Source organism: Lissotriton helveticus, chromosome 9 (assembly GCF_964261635.1).
Source record: "Lissotriton helveticus chromosome 9, aLisHel1.1, whole genome shotgun sequence".
In the NCBI taxonomy this organism is placed as follows: domain Eukaryota; kingdom Metazoa; phylum Chordata; class Amphibia; order Caudata; family Salamandridae; genus Lissotriton; species Lissotriton helveticus.
In genome coordinates, this window is record NC_136070.1 from 327,299,681 (window position 1) to 327,325,005 (window position 25,325).

Consider the following 25,325-nt stretch of genomic DNA (forward strand, 5'->3'; position numbering starts at 1 on the left):
CGAGCCGCACTGATATGGTTGGATCTCTCGGCAGCCTTTGATATGGTCACCCACACCATGTTTGTTGACCGATTAGCTGAGCGAGGAATAGGAGGCTCAACATTGAAGATGTTGACAGCATTTTTAACAGACCGAACGAATCATGTAGCAATGGGTGATTTTATCTCTGAACAAAATATGGGGTACCCCAAGGCTCCTTGTTGAGCCCCACTCTTTTTAAACTTTATGTTATCTGTTTGGCGAAAGTTATAAAAGCAGTGGGTTTCTCAGTGGTGTCCTATGCCGATGACACCCAAATTGTGGGTTCAATATCCAACAACCACAATGAAGCTGCACATAGGTTTAGTGCATGTATGGCAGAGATAGAACAATGAATGATAGCAAACTGCTTAAACCTTAATGCAGGAAAGACATAAGTCCTTCTTAATGGTATTGGTAAGTACTTCTGGTCACCAAGTTGGTGGCCACAGGAAATGGGGCCCCATTTACACCAGTACGTAAAGGAAGAAATCTAGGAATTCTCTTTGATGATAAACTTAACTAAGAAGATCAATTCAACGCTATTGCTTCATTGGTGTCCTTTACTTTGAAAATAATCCGAAAGATTTGTCACCACATTCCACTGGACCTTCAAAAAACAGTGGTCTCCACCTTAGTCTTAGCCAAGCTTGATTATGGAAATGTCCTGTTCATTGGCATCCGAAAAACAGCCCTTCAAAAACTACAGATGCTGCAGAATGCTTCTGCCCAGCTTCTAACGGAGCTGCATTATATACATAATAATACTTCCTTATCCAGAGATAAACATGGCTAAAACAAGGCTAAACAGCCTGTTGAATACAAACTAATTCCAAACTAGATAAATGTGGTGTGCTGGGTACCTAAAATATATTGGCACTACAATGTTGTGACAGTACTGTACAGTTGAAGCATCAACAGAAAAAAGGTGTGTGCTGTGTGTACAAAACTATGAAATTCTTTCAAAATAACAAAGAAATTTTGTATGGCCTTTGTGGAAAACAAGGGATGTTATTTAACGCTCTTCTTTGCTATACAACCCTTTCTACCACTGCCCCGTCAGTGCACAGACAGGGTTCTGGCAGGTACTTACATCGGACAGTGCGAAAGCCACAGTCTGGCTGCTTCTGGGAGCACTCTCCAAGTTTCATGGCTCACTCCTTGCTGTTGAAAATGGAGATAGTTGCCCCACTGAGCAAACAACTGGGACCCACTGTCATTGCTGACCATCTGTTGCCACGAAAGGAGTGGGGTGGTAGAGTTGTTCAAAAAAACTTTCCCTTCTCAGCAGACAAACACAGCGTCTGTTGGGAGAGTGATGGAATGGACACGTGCATTTAGGACCCTAAATAATATATATACTAATTTGTGGAACTACTGGCTAACTATGGTCCATGACCATTACCGCACCTTGCATGAAGAAATGAAAACCGAACGGACAAACAACGCATGGAAAAAGTGTTGCCACGCATGAAAAGAGATGGTAACGAAGGAAGCGTCCATTCAGAGTTCCAGCATACTCTTAAAAAAACAGACACGCCAAAGGAAATGCAGCTACCAAACCGAAATTATTTTTCTTCTCTAAATTGTCATTTGTGGACATTTCAAACTATGCTGCACGCGTGTGAATCTGACTTCATGTTCATTGTGACCTGTACAAATCAAGCATCAAAGTGGGAGGGTGACGGAACAGGCTCCCTCGAAATACAGCTTCTGACATTTGTTCTTGGCAAATATGACGAGATAAAACAAGATTTACAGGCCTGTTTACAATAACGGAGCAGACCTCAAAGGGAGTGGAAACTGAGCGGATCATGTGAATTGCTTTTCAATAAAGAGAAAAGTAGTTCCTCAAACAGTTGTTAATATGGTGACCAGTGGATTGATATAGTAGTTGGTCCCTGCTCTCAGGGAGGGCTAAACACAGCAAGAGGCATGATAAATGCATGTCATGGACAAATGGGGAGAAAGAAAAGAAGAGCAACGATGGGGCCAGCAAAAGGGAGACTTATAAGTGGGCTGAAGCCCACAAAGTATATATAAAATGTCTCGAAGAGACAGCGCAAGTGCTGTCTAGCCGAGACCTAAAAAAGTGTCCAATCTTGAACTAAGCAGGGAATGTTGACTGTGAAGGAGAGTAGTACAGTGGCAACTCATGGTCTTTCAACAGAACAGGTGTGAACCCTGCGCGCTCACCATCAAAATGTATGCAGAATGTAAAACAACTTTTAGTTCAGTAAAGGTATACTCCTATGAACCAGTACAAATAGGGTTTTTATGTACTATCCAGTGTGGAAATAAACTTTTGGACGGCTGGCAGAAATTCAAAAGCTGAGAAGATAGCTAGATTCTACTCAGAAGAAGAAGCTCGAAGAAGCAGAATGCTTAATTTGGGAAACCTGTGCATGAAAAGGTGATATTCCCAAAAAGAAAGATTACATACAGTTGATGCAACAGCGGGATATGCAACAAGAGAAGAAAGTGGAGAGGCAAACTGTCTTTGAGTTCTCTAAAATGCTTGAACATCCAGTTTCAAATGGCACAAAGACAGCCCAAATCATTTACGACTGAGCAGCTGATCTGCTTGGTTGTAGGGTGTTAAGAACATTTTTGATCAGGTAAGTTACAATTTCATCTATTTTCGGATTTGTCATTTTTATTTTTACTTTCAATACTTGATCTCTATTGAGCATACCTTGCCATGGCCATCTGCAAAAGATGTTGGTGGGTGGGGTGGTGGAAGGGGGTGTATGTGTGGGTTTTTCTCTGTTGTGTGTTGTGCAAAGGGTAATACATGTTCTGCCTATGTGGCTATGCCACACTGAGTGTAGGGTTATGTACACAGGTGGCAGTATGCCTGCTGCCTTGGTATGAAAGTTTACCATATATGTATATTTCTGTGTACGCACGTTTCACTGGACTTACGTTTTGTCTGTTAGTGCAGCTAGCTTTGTGTAGCCTGCGCACATTCGCACACTTGTTTTTTATGTTCTATTGACTGAGCATTTTCACCACTGATCTAATATCACTTTCACTGTGGTTAAACTGAAGCTCTTCTGCACCATTTGTTTTGTCGCTTTGTAAATGTAACGTACACATGTATTGCTAAATAACTATTAGTGATTACAATATCTTATAACAAGGGTTATTTGTTAACGGTCAAACTGTGACATCTGTAATTTTAAGTAGTAGCAATCTTTATTTTCTCACATTTGCATATACAACAGCGAGACATCATTTACCTTGGGAAGTAGTGTACGGTTCATTGTAGTGTCCATTGTAGTGTAGCTGAGGTGGAGGGATCATGTACGGCTGAGGCTTGGGCTAGAAAAAATTTAAAAAGAAAACAGGTTTATGACTGTGCAGGGCACAACGCCACTGCAGGTCACAAGTGATGGGAACAGAGAAGCATTCAACTCAACATCAAGTAAAACGTCAAAGCCATGCGACTCAGCAGCCACTTAAACCACGTCACTCTGCAACCAACCCTCCCCCACAGACACACTGCATACTATTGCAACCACATACACATCATGCAACCATCTACACTGCAAAGGACAGTACAAAGTACTACAAAAAAGCCATTGTGTTTTACTTTCGACTACAACCATATACACCACGTGTACATTTAATTGAGCCAACAACCACAAAGGACACATGTAATCCAACAGCTAGATACCCCACATGACTTCTTACACTGTATGTGATCCAGCAACCATTTATTTACCTGGGATGAGACTTCAAATACATACACTGCATACATGAGCCTTTAACCACTTACACAGTATGCAGACCTACAACCTCATGCAAGTATGAAATGATGCAACAGCAGTCACAGATGCAACTATGATAACCACAAGACTCACAACTGTTTTTAAGTGCTTCTCACAAGAACAGGTCAAAACAAACAAAGTAATTACTAACATAATTCAAGCTCGACAATTATTAACAAGAGATTGGTGTACGGACTTCATTTTATCCACACTGTACAGCTGAACAGGCAAACGGAACTTGAAGCAAAAACCTTTAAAATTACAATTCAATTCAATGTAGGTACCTTTCCAGTGGTAATCTCATGCTTTAGGACCAGACATGCAACATTATAAAAGCAGTTTTTATTTATAAAGTTGTTTTTGTAAAGGTAATTTTTCTTTTTAACTCAAGTATTGTTGTATCCAATTTTTATCAAAATGTTAAAATAGATAGAAGAAATCAGACAGCATCAGCCACCCAAGAAAACGTGAAATAACCAGCTTTTATTTTCTTTTATAAACAAAAAACCTTGGATGACAGGAAACAGTAAATGAACTGGAATGCGGCAAGAAACTGAGGCACAAGTGGTAAATTAAAAAACACTGATCTAACCTCTCAAAGCAGCACTATATCTAAAATCAGAAATGTCAATAAAATAGAGTAAGCAGGCTGTGTAGAGAAAGCTAAACGTTTTAAATACTAGCACTGCCCATTGTACATGGTACGATCCACTTGTGGTAAAAGACATGAATTTGCCAAAAAAACTAATAAATATTTCAGTTGCTTAAATAAAATGGCCTATCTTACCAGTGATATTCTAGACGAAGACCCTCGTCGGACAGGATTTACAGAAATAGTCTGGGTTTGCCTATAAGGAAGCCACAAAAACAGAACCTTAGTTCAGGTCATTTTTAAATTTGCGACTATTAATATATACCAGTTTTCAATTCTGGAACCAGGTACAGTAGGAAAACAATGTGAGATTTACGGCCAGAATGTATGTAAATAAACCATGTAAACAGACTTTGTTAAAAGGTAAGTAGTGATGCACTCAATCTATTCACTGCTCTGCCTTAGTGACACAGTTACAAAGTGGCCTCCAGCTTTGGGATTAATGAAATCAAAGAGGCGTTTCATTATCTTGCTACTTAAGAACACTTGTATCGAGACCTTTGAGCAGACATTTTGTTTTGCTTCATAAATATTTGCCGATAATATATATGTTTTGATTGCACATATAGTTATAGCCAACTCGTAGATCAAAACCTCTGTTGCATCCAGCCTTCATAGCCAAAGATGTCCAATAAATGTGGTCTGTTTTTAAACAAATGTGAGAATCATTTTTTATTTTAAGTAAAATTACACTCTAAATTCTTGCAACGAATTCCAATGTGTCAACGGGAATGTACAATTAACTTATTTATATACTAGCTATGCCAGCAAATTGGTACATTGCCTTGTTAATCGTCCATGTGGCCCACACAAAGTGCAAAATTTTGTTTAAATCATAGAATAGGTTTATCAAGAGAGAGGCACCTCAAGTTCAAGAAGGACAGTTATACATAATAGACTCACAGTTAGAATGACAAAAGATTATTCTGGCTCACCCCTTGGGAGGAGAAGGACGAGACAGAATTGGAAAGCGTGGAAAGGAGAGGAGGAGGAAAGATTTCGGAGTGCCTTCCACTGGAGGGCTTTCGGAGTCTCTGAGGACAGGAGACATGTAGAAAAAGTTAAGAACTGAAGATTGCAAATTCATTCAAATGTGATAGGTAGTGAGGTCACAGTTTCCTTGCCAAGACGAAGAGAAAGCATGCTACAACTCTATAGTAGTCCTACATGTTAAGTATATTTTGTGAATACCCAGAAAGACAGAACTACAAGGACAACTACTGTAATTGAAACCATGGGTCCCAACAGGTGGTAATGGCTTTTGGAATTTAAAAGGTTTTTTAACTAGGTTTATAACCTACTACTAACTTTATACCATTTGTAATACTGATAAAGACAAATGAAATTCAGAACAGCAAAAGTTACAATGACACAGAGCACCAAGGCCACAGTAACAGAATAAGCATTACAGAAGACAGGTGATGAAAGCAAACTTTGAAGTGTAGCTGTAGCTTGAGGCAACAAATACAAGTCTTGCGGGATACTTTGGAAGTTTAAAAAAAGGAAACTAAATCCAACGTTATTACCAATGACGTATTGGATAGTAGCTCAGCACCATGTGCCCCCACAATTTGTTTCATATTTCAAGGTCCCAACTTTGAGTGAATGTATTTAACTCGAAGCACATTACAGAGGTAAACTAAGTGGTCTTCTGAAAAACGAAGTCTAGCTCTTCCAATCATCATTACCAACTACAAAAATCTCACACAGTTTTGTTTTAGGTAGATACTTCTCTATCTTGACATTGACCATAACAATATTGCAGGTTTTAGCTATACAGCCTGTGGTCATATACAACAAAATAAATGTTTGGGAAAATCACTACTTTTCATGATAGAAGATTAATGAGCCGGAAGCACTACATATTAATGCTTTATTACAAAATAACCATTAGTGTCCAATATCTTGAAGTCTGCGGCATCTGTCCAGCTGCAGAATTATGCCCACACCAAACTGCTTCTTAAACCATTTCTAATAAAGTATTTTATCCAATTTACTAGGCCATCTGCATCCTTTGTGTACATCCCACAGTTAACGTTTTTCATTTGACAAAATACATACTTTCCCCACAAAGACTGTCTGACGTTTGATAGATCCTTGCCTTCAACTATGTTTAACATCTAGATACATAGTTCCTACGCCCCCATTTGAAGATTAGATGCATGTCAAAGATGCCAAGTCACATCTGTGGCTCTAGGACAACTTAAGAAGAAAAGGAACCTCTGAAAATGTTAATTGCATGGTTTTCAAAAGATTTCACAGTGTGATGTTTCCTTCAGGTCTTCGGATTGCAGTGCACATAGGACAAACATTTAATTACAGTTTGTAAGTGTTTTTTTATACAACTGAGCGGGAGAAACCATGGACCCTCTTTTGTTGCGGTCTTAAGAAATACTCTGAGTTTATCAGACTCCAAATATCTATAAATGCAGTCTCTTGGAGCAAAATAAGTAGATAGGAGTACTGATTTGGGCGTGCTGTGTTGTCTCGGGAATTGAAGAAAGGGTGGGGATAGATTGAAAATGCACAAGTATGGGAACACCTTGTGGCTTGTGTTGACCTATATGTTGATATAACAGCTCCCTGATATCTCAGAAGGATTTAGAGGGTGGCAATAACTGACCCTGAATGAGTTTAAGGGTGGGACTTTGAACTACTCAACTTTGAAATACTGGACATTAGGGCGGTCTGTATTTGGCAGCTTGACAGGGTATAACTATAGGTAGGGATGTTAGTTCTGTTGTTATTAACTGCTACTTGGAAGTGGGAATTATTTAAAAAGTTGTTGCAATATGTTTTACACTCTGTATTAATCGTATCTACTAGCTTTCAAAACCATCTATTATTTGAATTTACATACTTAATTTTCAAGCTAACTTTTTAATTATCACATATATGTATTATTTGAAAGCTAAATTTGAAACTGTTATTTATTATCTATTTATTATATGTATTTGCTTGATAACCTTTTTCTGTGGACTTGCAGCTTCTGTTTTATGTTCAATATTAAAAATAATAAAATAATTTCAAATTGAGTACTGATCGACTTAAATCACTCCAACATCATCTGAAAAGTTCAAGCCAACATCATCTGAAAAGTTCGAGGTATGCTGGTTATCCAGTTCCTCAGGCAAGTTAGTAGTTTTGTTACTCCTACCAAGGTTCACACACTAGTTATGTATTTCAGGCAAGATTCTTAAGTTCCACAACAATGTGAAAGTTCTTCATTAGCATTCTGTTAGTGAGCATCTTACTAATCATCACAGACGTCTTTTTGACAAGTCTCTCTCTATGTGAAATGTTATTTAACATGATATTAATCACAGTTTGATCTAAAAGGACATATGAACTTGTCAATATACAGGATCAATTGTGTCTTGTTTGCAAACCACCATTCATTCAGTGGTTGGTGGTCAGCTGAGGAACAAGCAAGAGTCTAAAATCCTATCTCTAAAAGCTCTCAGTCCAATAACAGGTTTGGCAAGTTAGCGCCTATTAAAAACAAAAAATGACAATAATAAGCTGTGGTAACAACGTACACTGATAATTTAATTTCGGACATGAATCACTAGAAAAAGAGATCACACCTGCGACAGAACAGTCAAACATTTATAAAAATGTTTTCCGATTTGTCGTTCATTAACATTTTTTCACTGAAGCATAGAAATGTAAATTTGCCTTAATTTTCCTAAAATCTCCAATTTGCTTCATATATTGGTGTCAACATGAACTTGCTATCGACCTGATGCTTCCTTTGGAAGGATACCAGACATTCAACTAGAAACTCCTTACATTCTTGGATCACCCTGACAGGAAAATTCTAGGTGCTAAAACTTTGGGGACCAATCTCCAGATCATAGCCTTCTTCCAGGATATTCTCCCTCGAAATTGTCATCAGCATGATCAGAGGAGCCATGAGGGATGGTGGGGTTGGGACAAGTGGGTCTTTTGACCTAGCTGCCCTCCCTTCCTTGTGCCTCATCTTCACAGTCATGACAGGTGACAACTTACTAGACATTGCATCAGTCAATGTCATGTAGCACCAATGTCAGTGTATTTTTTCACCTCCGCGTAGGCTGGTGCCATATTATTTGCTGGCTTCACCAGCAGGCACGATGCAGTTCAGTGGAGAGGCAGAGTGGCATGGCACGGCCGACAGAGACACTATGGGAATCTTGGGAGGCTCTTCGTTTTCTTAGGATTTCCAACGGTGGCCTACCACTTGTCTCTAAATTCCAGAATTCTCAAAATACAGAAACTTCAAATCAGGGCATCATGTTGCCACCTACATTGTAAAATGCTGTCTTGCCCCATTTGGAAGGGGCCAAGGAGAAAACAAGGCCTACTAGGCCCCAACTGTGGTGGCTGAGGTTGTTCACCCTCACAGGTGATGCAGCCGCTCTCTACCATTCCTGATTGATTGGTTAAATTGCCACTTGTGTTTTGGGGTCCTCCCTAATATGGCTCTACAAACGCGGCCAAGTACGACTTTCCACACACGGCTCTTCAAGAGGGTGAGCAGTCACTGGCTTCTCAGGGAGGTAGTATGGGTGAAATGAGCTCAAAACTGTAAATCAACCAACAGACACAGTAACCTCAATGTTCAGACCAGTGCAATAAAACTTACGACAATAGGACAGCTCTAGACTTATTTTATTTCACTATCCTGTGCACTACACAGCTCTCACACCCGCACGCACCCTATTGCTTCCTCAACAGATCTCCACCAAAGATCCCTGTTTACGGGTGCCCTTCGGACATTGCAGCGCCGGCCTGATGAGGAGCATGGCCTAATGATGAAGCATGACATCTTTCGGGGAGTGTGAGGGCATCACTAAGAAAGACCTCCTTTCCCCCTCCCCTCTCACTACCTTTGATACACAATTCCTACACTGTCCCCTTTTCTTTAAACATTTCTTCAGGGACTGAAGCCAGGTCACAAGATGGCTGCCAACACTTTCTGGCTAAAGTGTTGGCATCCAATCAGATCTCAGCACGAGAATGGGAGGGTTCAGAGAGATATATATATATATATATATATATATATATATATAGATATATATATATATATATACATACATACATACATACATACATATATATATATATATATATATATATATATCCCTCCGATCTCGTGCGGAGATCTGACTGGCTGCCAACACTTGAAACGAGTAAGGGTTAGCAGTCAGCTTGTGAGTCGGCTTTCAGCTGAGTGACAGTAAAATCATTTATTAAATGGAAAGAGGGAAGGATGGACACACCCTGACCCGCCTGGGACTCTTGGGGGAGGAGGACCATAAAAGCGTTTTTTGTTTTCTCAAATTTTTGGTGGAAGACGCGTAGGATCTGAGACTACTGCAGAAAATTTAAAAAATTTAAATAAATAAATCAAGCGTGGGCTCTTGCACTTATTCATTAATAAGCCCCCCCAGTGGGCCAGTTTCTGGGATTATTATACTATTAATATAATAATATATAATATAATATTAATATAATAGGAGGGGGGAGCACAGGGATCCCCCATCTCAGGCTATTCAAAGCCCCGGGGACCGTCACCTCCCATGGTTATATTCCACCTCCCTGAGGCACATATTTAAATTAAAAATAATGCAGGGGAGGCCCAACGGCCTCTCCTACAGCCTCGGGGCCTGCACCCTTCCGGTTGCACAGGTTTAAATAAAAAATAATGTGGTGAGCCCCGAGCCCCGAGGACCGCCACCCCCGGGACTAAATATTGTAAAGCAATGTGGGGGCCACACAGTCCTCCGCATGCTACAGGGACTGCCACCCCCAGTGCAAAATGTGAGCAATGAAGGGGGTCCATCGTGGACGACCGGAAATCAAATCCCGGGGCTAAAAATCAATGGTGGAGGGGGGCCGCAAAACGCCCCTCTGAGAGCCATTAATGGCCTTACTGGTCCCGCCAGGCCAGAGCAAACACTGCTTCTACTTAAAAAAGTGCAACAGGCCAAATTTCAAATAACAGGGATTTACCTTTAAGTCAAAAATTTGATATTTTCTTCCCTCAGATCTCCTTTGCAAGCTGTTGCTAATTATCATTGTAGGGTTACCCTTATCCTCAATTTCTATCAATTTTTACAAAGGTATGCCATTTATAATTTAAATTAATGCATAAATATCTGTATATAACATCACTTGTGCATTGATGACATACTGCTCTCTTCGAGAAATACCACTCTTAAAGACGTAGTAAGAGTTGCCTAAAATTGAAGCGTATATTTTACAGAACATTAAAAATGGAGAAAACACTGCAGCTGGTATGAGTCCAACCTCTGACGTTCGCAAACAAAAGTGCTCTGAATCTAGTACATGCTTTGGCAAACTACTAAATAAATAAATATACATTACATAGACACATACATACACTCACAAAACAGTCTGCCTTTACGATTATAGCTAACCTACCAGTTTTTTTGTGGCCCAGTCCATGTTCCCTTAAAAAGAATTTCTAGGCATACCACTAACTCTTGACGTAAGAGTGTGCCGCCATACTGTGTACTCTAGTGTCATTGCAACACCAACTGTGACTGAAGAGAGGTGTCTTGATTTGGAAACTTAAAGGACCAGTGAAAAGTTGATCAAATGGTCAACAAATATATGGATAGGCACGTGGTACATAAAACAAGAGAAAATAGAGACAGCTATGGTAAAAGAGGGAACCATGTAGGTAATAACTAGGCGAGAATGAAGCAGTGTACCAATAAACATATAGACAAAAATATGGTGCAGCTGAGAAGAAAGAAAATCAGTTTATATTCTCCAGACCCATTCGTAGTGATAACTTACAGGCTGCACTTGTTCAGTCTATAAAATTTGTGCCTGGCAACACACATCCTCCACACGTACTTGGAAGTCTCCATGTCATCCTAAAAAACAAAAAAGGAAGCTTACATTACATTAAGAATAAAAAATAAAAGCAATAGTTGTGCATTGGTGAGTAACTACTTGCTTAAAAAGTACCATGATTAGTCTAACTATTTTGAAATACACCATATATGGAGAGTAGTACTCCACGCAGGTGTCTAGGTCTGTGGAACTGCACCTCGACAAGAATGAGAAAAAGTCAATAAAGAACTGTGTTGGAGGAAGGAAAGGTCCAGCTGACCATGAGGGAATATTTCTCTTCTATTAGAAAAAAAGACAGCAATTATTTTGGTTTGTTGATCTAGTGAAGTGAAGACTGTCACAAAACTAGTTTTGCAAATAGGACCCATGGTTAAACGTCCGTGTGAAAAACTGCCTCTTTTGACATGGTAAGCACCCATATTTTGCCTGGTAATTAATGTGGTTTCTATTGTAGTGCACTGGGTCCCTGCCAACCAGGTCCCAAGTGGCAGGGAACCTTCCCGAAAACATAGCCACAATTGGTACTTCTCCCCCCTGTAAGTCCCCAGTAAATGGTACCCTAGGTACCTAGGGCCTGGGAGTTGAAGAGGGTCCCCCGGGAATTCCCCCCTCACTAGGACCATGTCACTGTCCTTGCAGCTTGTGGGAGAAAAAACAACAAAGTCGACATGGCACCCTGCGTGGGTGCCATGCCAGCCAGCACTGCCTGTGGGTAGATATGCCTCTACAACAAATAAGTTCAATCTTAAATATTGTAAGTTCCAGGGAAGTCATAAGAAGTACATGTGCTGGAAACTCGACAACTAGTTCCCCAGCACCATGATGACTTCACTGAATCCAGGAGCGTTTGATACCAAACGGCTCCTTGTACTAAATCCACACTGATGCCAGTGTAGAATTTATTAAAACATGTACTCAGAAGGCACCCCAGAGGTGTCCCCTAAAAATCTACTGACCCTGCTGTGGGCACTGACTGGCTTTAGGCAACCTGACACACTGACATGTTTCGGGACCCCTGGAGGAGAGAGCCTTTGCTCTCTGGCACCATAATCAATGCACATCGTGGGCAGAGGTGTTGCAACTCCTCCCACAGGATGGGCCAGTGCTCCAATGAGACACTTCAAAGGCCTGCCGTCTTTGTAATGTGACCCCCCCCCAGTCTCTTCTGCTAGCAGGTGCCAGCCCCCGGTATACACACCCACGCTGGGTGGGAAAACCGTCAGGAAAACACAGAGAGACTAGGAGGTGTGCCCACCTTTGCCAACTCCACTCCTCAGGTGGAGGAGGTGAAGTTAGGTACACTTTTCAGCCCCCTCCATCTTGAAGAGGAGGGGACTCCTCCAACCAGGGCTAGGTCAATGCCCCCTCCCAAAGGAGGGTGGCTTAATAGTGGGTGTAGTCAGCCCTGTCTACTACTCCCCTAAAACACCACTAAATGTAGTATTTAGGTGGCTCCCCCAGACCTGGAAACTAGATCTGCGATGATCTAAGAAGAAAGAAGACGTCACTGAAGACAACAACTACCATAGCAGCCTTATCAGCCTCCAGCTTCGACAAATTTGCGGCCTGTCTTGAAGCCAGCGACCTCTGAAACCCTGGAAGGACTGCTGCCTTCGAAAAAGACTCCAATTTCCTGTGGACAGCGAAACTATCCAGAAGAAATCTACTCCAAGGGCTTCAGATCCAGCTGGAAACACAACTTCTGCCCACTCTGCACCTGATGCCCATCGCCTGAGTCTGAGTGGCTCACATGTCCAGTGAAGTCTCCCAGCAATCCTGACCTCGAATCCAGCGTTGGCTGACCTTGCCTGGCCTCCACGACGGCACCTGCCGTGTGATTCCTGAAGCTCCCACTGACTGCGACTGGCTCCAGTAAGAAGACGCTGACGTTAAAAGGCACCCCTGCACCCGAAGCCCCTGGGCCTTGGTGAGCTGAACTGACGGCGCCCCTACGACCCTCTACACCTTCACGCACCTCTGCTGTCATTGGTCTCCCTTCTGCAAACTTGGGTGCCACACCTGCAGCCTGTTTGTCGACAACAGAATCACCATTATAGAGCATTGGGTGCCCGACTCCGTAATAGCACCCTGCACGTGGCTGTCCTTGTGCCGCTGGAAGTGTATGTTTGGTGCTGCTTTGTTGTCCCCCCGTGCTTGTTCTAAGCCCCAAAACTTGGCCCCTGCAACTGATCTACTTACTTGCAAGCAGTGTGGCTTCGAGCACCCCCAGTCTCCACTGAAACGCACTGGGCCGAATTCAGATTTGTACCCCTCCACCCGGCAGCCCCTGTGCTGCTTGTGGTGCAGTTTTTGTACTTACTTAGCCCTTGCCCCTTGCTGACCTTTGGTACCGAAGACTATAACTGTTTAACAGCAATATTGTTTTCCCCATGGGATAACATTTATCTGTTCAGAAATTGCACTGTCGACTTTTGAAACTGAAAAGTATTTTTATTTAAAAACATAGTTAACTTATTGCGAAGATCTTGGTCTTAAAATAAAGTTAAAACAAAGCTTATTTTTCTAAAATTGGTGTAGATCTCCTTTTTGAGTTGTGTCTCCTTTATTGCTCAATGTTGTGCAATAAACGTCTTACACTCCTCTGTGTTAGGTCTAAGGCCGCTTGCCCACACTACCATGAATAGAGCCCTTTGGGTTTTACACTGAGCCATGTACACTTTCAAGAAACCCCAGGACTCTGTGCACAGTATGACCACCTAGTGGCATACCACATACAATCCCTAATGGCTGAATATATTTCACAGATAAATTGTATTGCTCACAAAGACCTTTTTGTAATGACAGTGCCTTGAAACAAGGGTGCTGTCTGCCTGTGCTTTGTTGATCAAGTGAAATCTCTTGATAAAAGGCAGTCAGGTGTGGAGTGGTATCTAGATTATAAAGAAGGTCCTGCATTGGAAATTACACAGGATAGGTTTGTATGATTTATTTCGTCTTACCACATCACTGAAACTATTTAGTATTAGCTCCATCCCAGTAGTTTATTACACAAAACGCACATCAATTACACAACTTTGACAAACCCACATTGGGTGAAATGATTCAAACAGAGCTATCTTTATGAGACATGTTAATTCCTCACCTTCCTTTCACTATCTGCACCCAAATCTTATTGCCCAGGTAATTTTTCAAAGCCTTTTAATGTAATGGCTATGAATGGAACATGAGCTTTAAAACTACCTGTAAAAATGTTTTTCTTCAAAGTAATCCTACTTGTTCATGCATTCTACTTTTTTGGTGTGGAACTGAGAATTTCAATAAAGCCCTCATGACGGATATTTTAGGAATGGCAAACAACTAACTAGGTATCAATATAAGAGTTCTGCGGCCAAAGATTAAAAAAATTAAAAATTTGCATTTCCTCCACAAAATAAAATGAAAAAACACTTTTCACCTTTGTTTGAATGGCTTATTAACAAGAATAACTGCTTAGCATAAGATTTCCAGGTGCTATATATCAGATAAAGTACAGCCTTTCATACGAAAAGGATAGAAAGTTTGCAAATATGAAGACTTTTAGAGAACATCTCTAGTGCACAATTAAACACATCGAAAATCAGTTGGATATTTGCTGCAAAAGTATATTATAATCAGTTTCATACAAGTCAGATTTAAAACAAAAACAAAACCCGCTGTAGTTCAGAATGTGTAGAGACCATGCAGAGAGAGCATATCTTTTCTATAATGTTCTAAAGTGTGCAAAGATTTTGCCAAGTTAACCTAAACATCTCTTATCTGCTTATTTCTGCTCGTGTAGAAAATAAAACAGCAGGAGGAAAAGTCTAGCTTCGTTTTCATTTTTTTTACACTGCAGCTTCAACTGTCCTTTCTTTCCCTTTGGGTACCAGCTCTCGCAGCAGCACTGAGACGGCAGAACTCAACTGTAACAAGTTATTACAGTTAACATCTTTTTTATTACAGGTGAATGGATGCGTCACAACTCGCCTGTAATAAGGATATTAGACGCAGGCTTACAGGTATTGCAGGATTCCATCAATTATTAAAGATTGAAGGACCAAACTGGCAGTTTACATTTAATTACATATTTACATCAGAAATCTAGCATTTATTTGGTTGATACAGAAAGCCAACATTATTGTATTTATAATTGGAAAAACTCAGCCCCTCAAAATAAAAAAACAAGCGTCCTGTGGCGGACATGCACATAGTTAGTGCAGCAGAATGGAATTTAACAAAAACTAGTCTTCCCAAACAAGAGATACCAGGAATGGGTTCTACCAAGAACAGCAGTATTGATAGATGAAAACAATCTATGATAGCTAAAGTGGAGTAGTAAGATTGGAGATTCTCCAATCCCCAGGCAATAGAGTGTGTCTGGGCTTAATACAGGGACAGGAATACAGAATAGGTCTGTGACACGTCAAGATTTTTCTTAATATATAAATTCAGACACGGGGCACATAGACTGGAGTATCAATAAGACTAAAAAGTTTACCACATAACACCTTATCACCTCACATATTGAAATAAAATCATTAACACACACAAACATAGTCAGAAAATATAATAAACTAGACATTAGGGCATCCATCAGCTCTTGGTACCATCAGCCAATTACTACACATATACATTAGTTGGCAAGATACATCAGGTCCAACTGAGAAACTAGGTAAGTAATTTGGTTCAGATCTCCAGTCTCACCCAGCAAAAGAGTTACAACTCTTTAAAATTAACATACTTGCTCTTTGCCGCGCAAATCCTGAAAATCGAATTAGAAACCTGAATGTAAAGGAAGTGTTTCACTATGAGGCACACAACGGTCTGTCTGCATAACATTGAAGTGTATATTATCAGTTAATAGTTAGGATTTCATTTTTTGTATAGCACCCTAATGTTGCCTTAATTATTAATAATGGGAAACATAAATGTAACTTCTGGAGAACAAAAGTATTTCTGAATGGTCAAGATGCCATTCCAGAACATTGGTTTTGCAGGGTAATTACATGCAAGTATACAGGGAAATAATCTGCAAGGGTTGGCCAATAAACGCTCTAGAGATACTCTATCCGTCACAAATAGGAGGAGGCATCCATCCTTACCCTAGTCACTTTTGGGGGGTGTTTTAAAAACCATCTCATTGGTGACGTTGGCCTCATTTCCCATCATACCAGTTCCATTGGCAGCAGAGGCACCACTGCAGACCCACACATGCCAACATGCATCTGTGACTAGGAAAATACAGTAAGTGAGCAGATTTAGGTATCTAAAGACCTTCAGGACAGAACTCGGAAGCTTGTTGGAAGGACCAAACCCTTTCTTCTACATATGCAACGGTCAATGATTATTCAAAATTGTAGGAAGTCATTCTACACCTTCATATACAGACTTGATGCTAGCTTTGTCAAAGAAAGCAAGCTGATTCTTCACGGAGAAGGCCCGACAAGGCTCTAACCAGTATACGATTGCTTGCATTTTGATTCAGTGGGTGCGCAGCCACGCAGATCCAGCTAGAGTGGAGTAGGTTGAAGCCGGATTTACATTGGGTTTCTCTCTGGAGTGCCACAGGGAGCAAATAAACACTGGAATAGAATGGGGCACAGAGAAATATGAACTGCGGCTGAGATTAATTTAAGCGCTCCAGAGCAGATTTGGCAGTGTTATATTCACTATTGAAGGGTTCAGAATTTGGATTAATCTGCAAGAGGAAGGTAGTAAGTAGACTTGTACATAAAAACTGACAAAAGTGGTTAGCCCAACCGCAAAGTACTTATGAAAGCACTGTTGTTCAATGTATCTGAAAAGCCCTTAAGTGCAAAGCATATTTTTCTTTCCGTTATTTCATTTATGATAGAGGAGATTAAACAGATTATGCTTCAACAAGACAACGTGAACGATATTTTGCACAATAGAAGCATAAATCAAAGATTTAAGAGAAAGTAAGTAAAGTCTTATAAAGCACATGAATGCCGAGGCGTCTTGGCGCTGAGAGGGCAGGAAGGTAGGGAAAGTTAGGAAGGTCTTGGTCATTGTTTACGAGGGAAGAGCCAGATTTTAATCTGTCTCCCGAACTGAGATCTAGAAGAGAGTAGCCTGATGTTTAATGGTGCGTGCCGCGGCATTCTGCAAGGATTGTAGTGTGGACAACTGACATTTATTTATACCCAGGTACATATCGTTATAGTAGTCCAAACGGGAAAGAATGAGGGCTACCACCACAGTTTTCCTCAACTCCATGGGTAAGAAGGGCAGGATTTTTCGGAGGAGCAAGCAGGCAGAGGTCAGCTGGTTTATTTGTCCTGAGGAGTTAAGTTGGGCATCCTACAGGATTCCTAGGTTCCGGACTTTGGTGGCTGGAACCGGGCATGGACCTGCCTCTGCGGGCCACAATGACTGGATCCAGATTGGAGGTCTATTACCAAATTCCATGACCTCTGTCTTATTAGTGTTCAGTTTAGATAGTTCTTATGCATCCAGGTCATAATATGGCCAACACAGCTATGGAATCTGTCTGCAATTGGATCTGTTGTTGATGAGATAGATATCATGATTTGAGTATCATCTGCATATGATACAAGTGAAAAGCCATGGTCCCTGATCAGTTTGGTTAGAGGGGGAGACATACGTGTTAAACAACATTGCAGAGAGTGCTGACCCCTGTGGTACTCCATCTGGCAGGTAAAAGTTGTCAGATTTCAAATTGTCCCAACAAACCCTTTGCCCTCTGTCAGAGAGGAAAGAGATGCGAAGGGCAATGGCGGTGTCTCAAATACATACTGCCTTCAGCAGTTGCGTAAGAACAGTATGGTTAACTGTGTCAAACGCGACTGATATGTCCAGTAGGATCAGAATAGCCCTCCCATCCATCAACGTATTTCTTCAGTGGCCATAATAAGTACTGATTCTGTGGAATGGCCGGACCAGGAACCATGTTGGGTTTGATCTAAGAGTTTATTGTTTTCTAAGTAATCTGTGGGCTCTGAATTAACAGCTTTTTCTAGAACCTTAGCTGCAAGGGGCAGACATGAAATCGGGCGATAGTTGGCCACCTCCAGAGGATCCAAAGAAGGTTTCTTTAGGATCGGCCTTACACATGCCTTCTTCCAGGAGGTCGAGAAAACTCCAGTACCAATTGCAGTGTTCAGAAGAGGGGTAAGCAACATACTGACTGTATTTGAGACCCCATGGATAATATCTGGTGGACAAGGGTCCGTGGGGAGCCCGATCTAATTGAAGATAGAAGGTGGTTTACCATGTTAGTGGTCAGGGGGAAAAAACTAGTCCGGATACATGGTGCAGAGGATACCTCCACCCCGGGTGGAGCCTGCAGGGAGGACGGCCCTGTATTCAGGCTCTCTAATTCTTGGTATATTTTTTTAGACCTTCGACTAAAAGAACGTAGCTTTTTTGTTGCACAGCTCTTGATCCGGAGCGAAAGCGTCGCCTTGTTGGAGTTTGGATAGTGTATTAACCGCCTTGAAGAGTTCTCTAGTATAATTTTTAGCCCCCTCAATTTTACTGGTATAGAAGTTCCTTTTGGGTCTAATAATAGCTATTTTGTAGCTTGTGAGTGCTAGATTATAGCTCTTTTTGGCTGGTGTACTGTAGTCCACCCTCCATATTTGTTCGAAGCAGCTGCAAGTTGCTTTAAGAGTTTTCAACTTGAGGTTGTGCCATTGGGCAGTGGGTTAAGACCTGAGTTGTTTAACCGTTTTTTCTGGGGCCAATTGCTCAATGGCAGACCTAAGTAAATTGTCATAGCTATCGGCCGCAGAGTTCGGGTCTGCCCCCAGGGTAGGCATGCTGTTATCTAACAGGATTGCTAGCTTGTCGGCTCTTAACTTGCGCCAGGACCGTGTCTTGGTCGGCAGAGGTGGGGGTAAGAGCGAATCTGTGTTGTGCCCAACCGGTAGGTTAAAGAAAATAGCCAAATGGTCAATCCAGGTAAGTGGCAGGATCCTATCAATACTGATCAACAGGTTATTGGTAAAGATCCCATCCAGGGTATGTTGAGCCTTATGAAAGGCTAGAAAATAGATAGTGCAGATACATGTATTGTTTATATAACAATTTTTAGGATGAAAAAAAAAGACAGAAAACAATAAAATGGGGAATATATACATTCATAAATCTCCGTAAAGTGATGGCAAAGGTCTTCAAAACTGTATCTTTAAATCCCAGCCAGAATTTCAAGAGGGGACTTCTATGTTACACAATGCAGTGGTGCTGGTACAGATGGCTCAAAAACCCTTCAAGACAGAACACTACTGAAGGATTGTGGGTTTGTGAATTTCTCCAACACTTTTAGAGATCAGCTTTGTTGTGGAAAATGCGGTCACTGTATGGTGTTCCACAACCACTGGTGTCATTATTTATTGATCTGCCTGAAATCCCTTGGACGATGGATAGGTCCCTCCAAGGGTGGGATGAGGAAATGGCTGAGTAGGTTCAGGCTCAAACAGTGATGCGTTCTATGTAAAAAATGTATATTTCCAGATCAGACTTTGGGCTTGATCTAAAGCGCAGCGGAGAAGCATCTCTGTCACAATAGTATCTTGACAAATGGAGCCTACTACGGCTTGTCAAAGTGAGTGCTCCAATGGCCCAACATAGTTTTTACTGTTGCTTGCCACCAGGTTAAAGCCCCAAGGGGGGTGGAGGGTTATTAGTTTTTGGTTTATCGAAATCAGACTCCTGCTTTGGGAGTTTTCTTTTGAAAAACAAAAAACATCTTAAAAGCTTGACGGATGCCAATCAATTTGACTGTACTGCCCATCAGATGTCTCTCACATTGACGCGAACCGATTTGAAGGTAGTACCTGCCAATGACTAAAGATGTTGGTCAGCCCAGCGGACATCTCCAAGTGCGGGAACAGGTACTTTGTCAGGGCAACAGCTTATTTTACTCTGTCGTCCTGAAGTACAAAGCGTACTCCGTACTCTAAATCATGCCCTTTGTAGTTAACCTAGGACTGCAACGGTTTCTTTAAAGTCATTTTCATAACATCTCAAATGTAAGGATGAAATTCTGTAATTAAAAAATTACTACCAGCCATGCAGACTCTTTCCAAATCCTAATCATAAAAACACCAGCTACCAACCCCAAGTACTTGATGTAGATTATAATGTTCCTAAATCAAGTTATTGTCCTAGAGATTGCTATTATGTCTTTGAAACCAAGTAGGAAAAGAAAAGATTCACTCACTGTTTGGAATTGAATGGTTTCCTCCTTGCTTGCAAGCTCTAGTGTAAAAAAGGACTTGTTGTGCGACATGTTCGCAATGTCATGCCACCTACAGACAGAAATGGTGAGACACAAAAGAAATAAAGTGCGTTTATATTGTTAGCAAAGCGCGGGATAACCAAATTTACTGATACTGACTGAAGTTGGGGAAAAATATTTCAAGTATTTTTGTTTTGAAAGTGTGTACTATCAAATAATGTATTGGCAATATCCTTTCATATATCTTTCCTAGATTTCATGTATGGAATAGGAGATTAAACAAACTATGCCTCAAATAGAGAATACACCAAACATTTTGCATTTAGAAACAAAAAAACATTTCAATCAAGACAATCCTCAGAAAACAGGTCAATATAGCCAATAAAAAATTAGCATGAGTGCATTTTTTTTTTACTGATGATAGGAATTGGCAGCAGTGCTTATTCCCCATCACTCAGTTTTCAGAACTCAGGGAATATGATAACGCAAAGGAGCTTTGGATAGAGAATACCATGCTATTCCACCTGACCATTTAGGAAAAGTGCAAAAATGACTGTTCGTCGTGGAGCCTGGGTACAAATAGGGATAGAGGTTTTCAACGACTTGAAACTACATCAGCCCATTTCTGAATATATACAGACCTGCCTGTTCTGTTACCCATGCCCTTTGGAAAACACTTTTCATGCCCCAAACAAATGCGATGTCCTCCCAAATATGTGTAGTTGCCTAGTTAACTCTACATTAGGAAAGCAATTCGGGTCATTTATAGAGCGATACTTGAGAAATCATCAACTTGCGGAGGGGTAGCTGCAGGGAGGTTTGTAATTTGGGGCCAATCATTTGTGATTGCACATTAAAAGTAAGCCACTAACATTGTAGAAAATATGTGCAAGGAAATCTAACTAATTACCAAAATGCAGCATAGCAAATATACTTGAAATATGACTATGCCAACATCTTCCAGCAAATCTCAGGAAGCTTTAAACAATAAGAAGCGTTTGTAGGGGAAGGGATCCAATTACTAAAATGACAGCAAAGTGACAGGGGACCATGTTGCTGAGCATGACAGTAGAGTCTAATATTGTTCCACGAAGGCCATATCTATGCCATAAATCAAGGATGTCTACAAGTTATATACTTCTATTTTCCAATTCCAAATGAAGATTTTTTACATGGTATGGATCCAGTCCTCCTCTACAAACACGCCTGTGATAAGTACTAATAAAAATCCAGTCAAGAGTAACCAAAATAAATCGAAGATGCACTTGCATGGGATATATTAAATAACTTTTCCAGGCATAATGTCAAAGACCCAGTATATAGTGGTAGCAGGTAAATGTTAATAAGGGAGCAGTCTATCTCTGAAACACGTCCAAATATTACTTTACAAACCATGACTAAGTCCTCTTCGAACAAATACGCAATTAAAGTACAGAACTCCTCTCCAAACTCAAACCACCCTGCAAAACTCATCCAGAGCATACATGTATTTTTTTATTGAGATTTTGCTCACCAAAACACCACAGGTGGTCTGCCATTTTTGTGCTTCACAAAGATGCCATCCAAACATGCTCCGATACAGATGTCGTATCCTCGACTGTCCTATAAGCAGCAACAAGAAAAATTGCAAGAACATAAAATTAAGTGGCTAGTATGACATCATAGAATACAAACTAAGGCAAAATCCCTCCAAATTACAATGTAATGCCAGTAAAACATAGTTCCATTTCACTACCAAAGAACAACTGTGATTGCCATAAGACCTTCAGACCAGTACCAGCAAAAGTAGAATCAGGTTTAGTTTGGGAGAGTGGCTGAATATGGATTCCTACTGAGTTAGTATGGAAAATGTAACAGGTGTGGGTGTGGACCTGGAGACTGTTGTCACAGCCAAGCACTTGGAGCAAACAAGCTCCATTACCTTCGCCTAAATTAAGGTATCTTTACCGTAACTTTACCATAACTTTGAAGAAGTACCCATTAATTCTAGTCAGTAAGTATTTATTGACTTCACAACAGCTTTTATTAAATCAGCTTGATGAAATTATAGGAGGATTATTTGTGAATTGTAACATACATTAGTCAAACATCCATGAAAAAACCTGCAGTAATTAAAATGCTTCAAAATAGTCAACCCTTCGAAATCCCTCGCTCTTATGAGATTGCAGTTGGATGTTTACCCTGGCACTCATCAACAAGTGACTGGGATTCTCCCTGAATCTATGTGTTTGCCTCATTGAGCTTCTTTTGTGCATGAAAGTAGAGACAACTGTATCCCCAAATAGTTACTTACTTTCTTTATGGACTATATCTGGGACACATCACATCGGTTTATTACCTGCAAAGGTCTGCTGTGCTGCAGAGAGCCCTGTGTGTTCCTAGGCTTTCCCTTATGATACACTCCTAGGAGTCCCACTTTCAGTGACTGTTAATTTAGGGCAGCTGATGTGGGGGAATTTGTGAATTAAGCTGCTGGGCTATCCAGAACGTAAGGAAATGGCAAGGAGGAAGAAATATCTACATCTACCCAATCATAGAGAACTTCATATTACCCTATTAACAGTGCATAGTCCTGTCTTTAATTCATATACCTTATTCAAAACAACAAATCACATACCCCAGACACATTTTTGGGAAAATAATCATCATTATTTTTGTTTCTCTTTTAAAACATACACACATATATACAAACAACATATACAAACAACATTTACATCACAAATCAACAAAAAACTAAATTCATTAGTTCCCTCTACCCCCTCAATTGAAAATTAATCAGTGCTTACAGACTGAGGTTGTCTATGCACACAAGGTTACCACCCCTCTGAAGACCTTATTTCAAATGTGCTTTCAATCATAGGAATTTTTTGCCGACTTCTACCATTCAGCCTGGGCCTGCAAAAAGGTGCATTCATTCTGGGAAGCAGTCACAAACACTATACAACTGATGTTGGGATTCCCTATATCGAGGGCCGGAGTGGGAACCAAAACCGGCCCTGGCAAAGTGCTCGGCCGTCAACCCCCCCCACCCCTCCTTCCCATTTGGGAGGGGGGTGTTGGAGGTGCCGCCGAGCTCTTTGTTGGGGCCGGTTTTTGGCCGATTTTGTTACAGTGCTGCAAAAACGGCCCTGTAACAAAATCGGCCCCCAGGGGCCCAAAACCACCCCCACCCGTGCGGCGCACCGGGGGGTTGCCCGGTTCCCGCTATAGCCAGTCTGGCCCTGCCTATATCATGTACACCACAAGTATGTTTACTGGGCACAGTTAATGATATTAAAGACTCTCATAGGAAGTTGGTTGCAGTGGCACTACTGATAGCCAAACATAGAGTTTCCATATGCTGGGGTGGCAGACCAGCACCAACAACTACAAACTGGATACAAGACCTGGTTTATTGTCGAGCTCAATTCACATGTTATGCCGAAGTATTGCCTAGTACCGCCAAACCTCGTGATATTTGTGGCCCTCTCACTGCATACCTGTTGACTATAACTGATGTCTGATTGTTCATGTCATTAATGTACTGTAATACTATGCTGCCACATTAATTACCTGCTTGATTACTTTCCAGAGTTTGTCTGTCTGTAAACGTCATCTATGTTATTGTCGATGTCTCCTGCCACCCTAACCGTACGAACTGTCAATGTGTCATCAATTGCTACAGCATAATTATCTGTATATGTTCTTTTGAAATTGAAAATAAAAAAAATACAAAAATCATTAAAAAAAGAAAAATCATAGGAATTTTTTTGTCAATTCCAGTTGGACTCCTCTTGTCATAAACTGTCGACGTGGACGCGTTTCGGCCTTCATTTACATCTTGGCCTCTTCAGGACAAGGGTAAGAGAACAAACTTGAGGCAAACAAAAATAACTGACAGTAAGCCTCTGGACAACTCAATCGGACCTTTGGCAATTTCCAATAACCCAACCACTAGTTACATCCCCTTAAAATCGGGGTAACAGGCAATCTGAAGTTAATTCACCAACACGTAAAAAAATGAACAAGCTTTTTCACTCCACTGGTTGCCTAAAGTCCTAATGCCACTCGCGGCATGCTAAATACTTTACTATAATGCACTTTAGGGAGTATCAGGCATTCCTCATTATATCTGATTCATCACAGATCTAGAGTCTGGTCTCCATTCAATCCGCCAGCAACTGCTATCCAGAATGGGCCATGCAGAATAAAACTTCATTTTTGTAAACTTCTTGATTTCTTCACCTCATTCAGAGGTTCTCATTCCTGCCTGATGATATCCTAAAATTAGAAGCCCTTCCACGTCCGTCTGTCCCCAGCATGCATGATCGCCAGTGGCAATTATACACAAGAAGCACACGTCTGGCCCTCTAGGCGCTGAACGTTAACATTGCCCTCTGCCACATTTCTGAAAATATGTCTCATCAACTTCCCAAAGCAATACAAATACAGCACATCATCAAAAAACATCCAACCAAAATCCTCCACTCTATACTGCAGTCATGAACAACCAATACACGCTTTGTTTATTTGTGAATGCATCTGCATGAAAGCATCCCAAATCAAAATAACAGTGCCTCAGAAACAAACTGTGGACAGCATTGTGCTGTAGAAATGCAAATAGCAACAAGGATACCTGCAAGCATACTGCACAGCCTTAAAAACAAACAGGTTATACCTTTGCAGGGTAGCTTTCTTCTCCATAGCCATCCATCCTTTCTACCTCCTGCATGTATAACATTTCTGTCTCAGGTGGAGTGAGGCCCCTTTAAAAGAGGAGAAAAGTCACATTTAGCATTTATTGGCTCTTGAAATCAATTAAAACTGTAAT

The 25,325-nt window shown here is 40.9% G+C and overlaps 1 protein-coding gene across 2 annotated transcripts in view; it reads right to left on the minus strand.

The window, feature by feature from the left end:
* PTPN21 (protein tyrosine phosphatase non-receptor type 21) overlaps positions 1-25,325 on the minus strand; it is a 339,336-nt gene that overhangs the window by 156,705 nt on the left and 157,306 nt on the right. Inside the window, exons 7-13 of one of the 2 annotated variants that reach the window (XM_078660016.1) lie at positions 25,173-25,260; positions 22,029-22,117; positions 20,498-20,585; positions 11,254-11,333; positions 5,379-5,477; positions 4,579-4,639; positions 3,261-3,342 (exon numbers count right to left, since the gene is read on the minus strand). In XM_078660016.1, coding sequence (XP_078516142.1) covers positions 3,261-3,342; positions 4,579-4,639; positions 5,379-5,477; positions 11,254-11,333; positions 20,498-20,585; positions 22,029-22,117; positions 25,173-25,260 — 587 coding nt within the window. The remainder of the gene's footprint in view (positions 1-3,260; positions 3,343-4,578; positions 4,640-5,378; positions 5,478-11,253; positions 11,334-20,497; positions 20,586-22,028; positions 22,118-25,172; positions 25,261-25,325) is intronic. The other variant, XM_078660017.1, reaches the window with a different exon arrangement.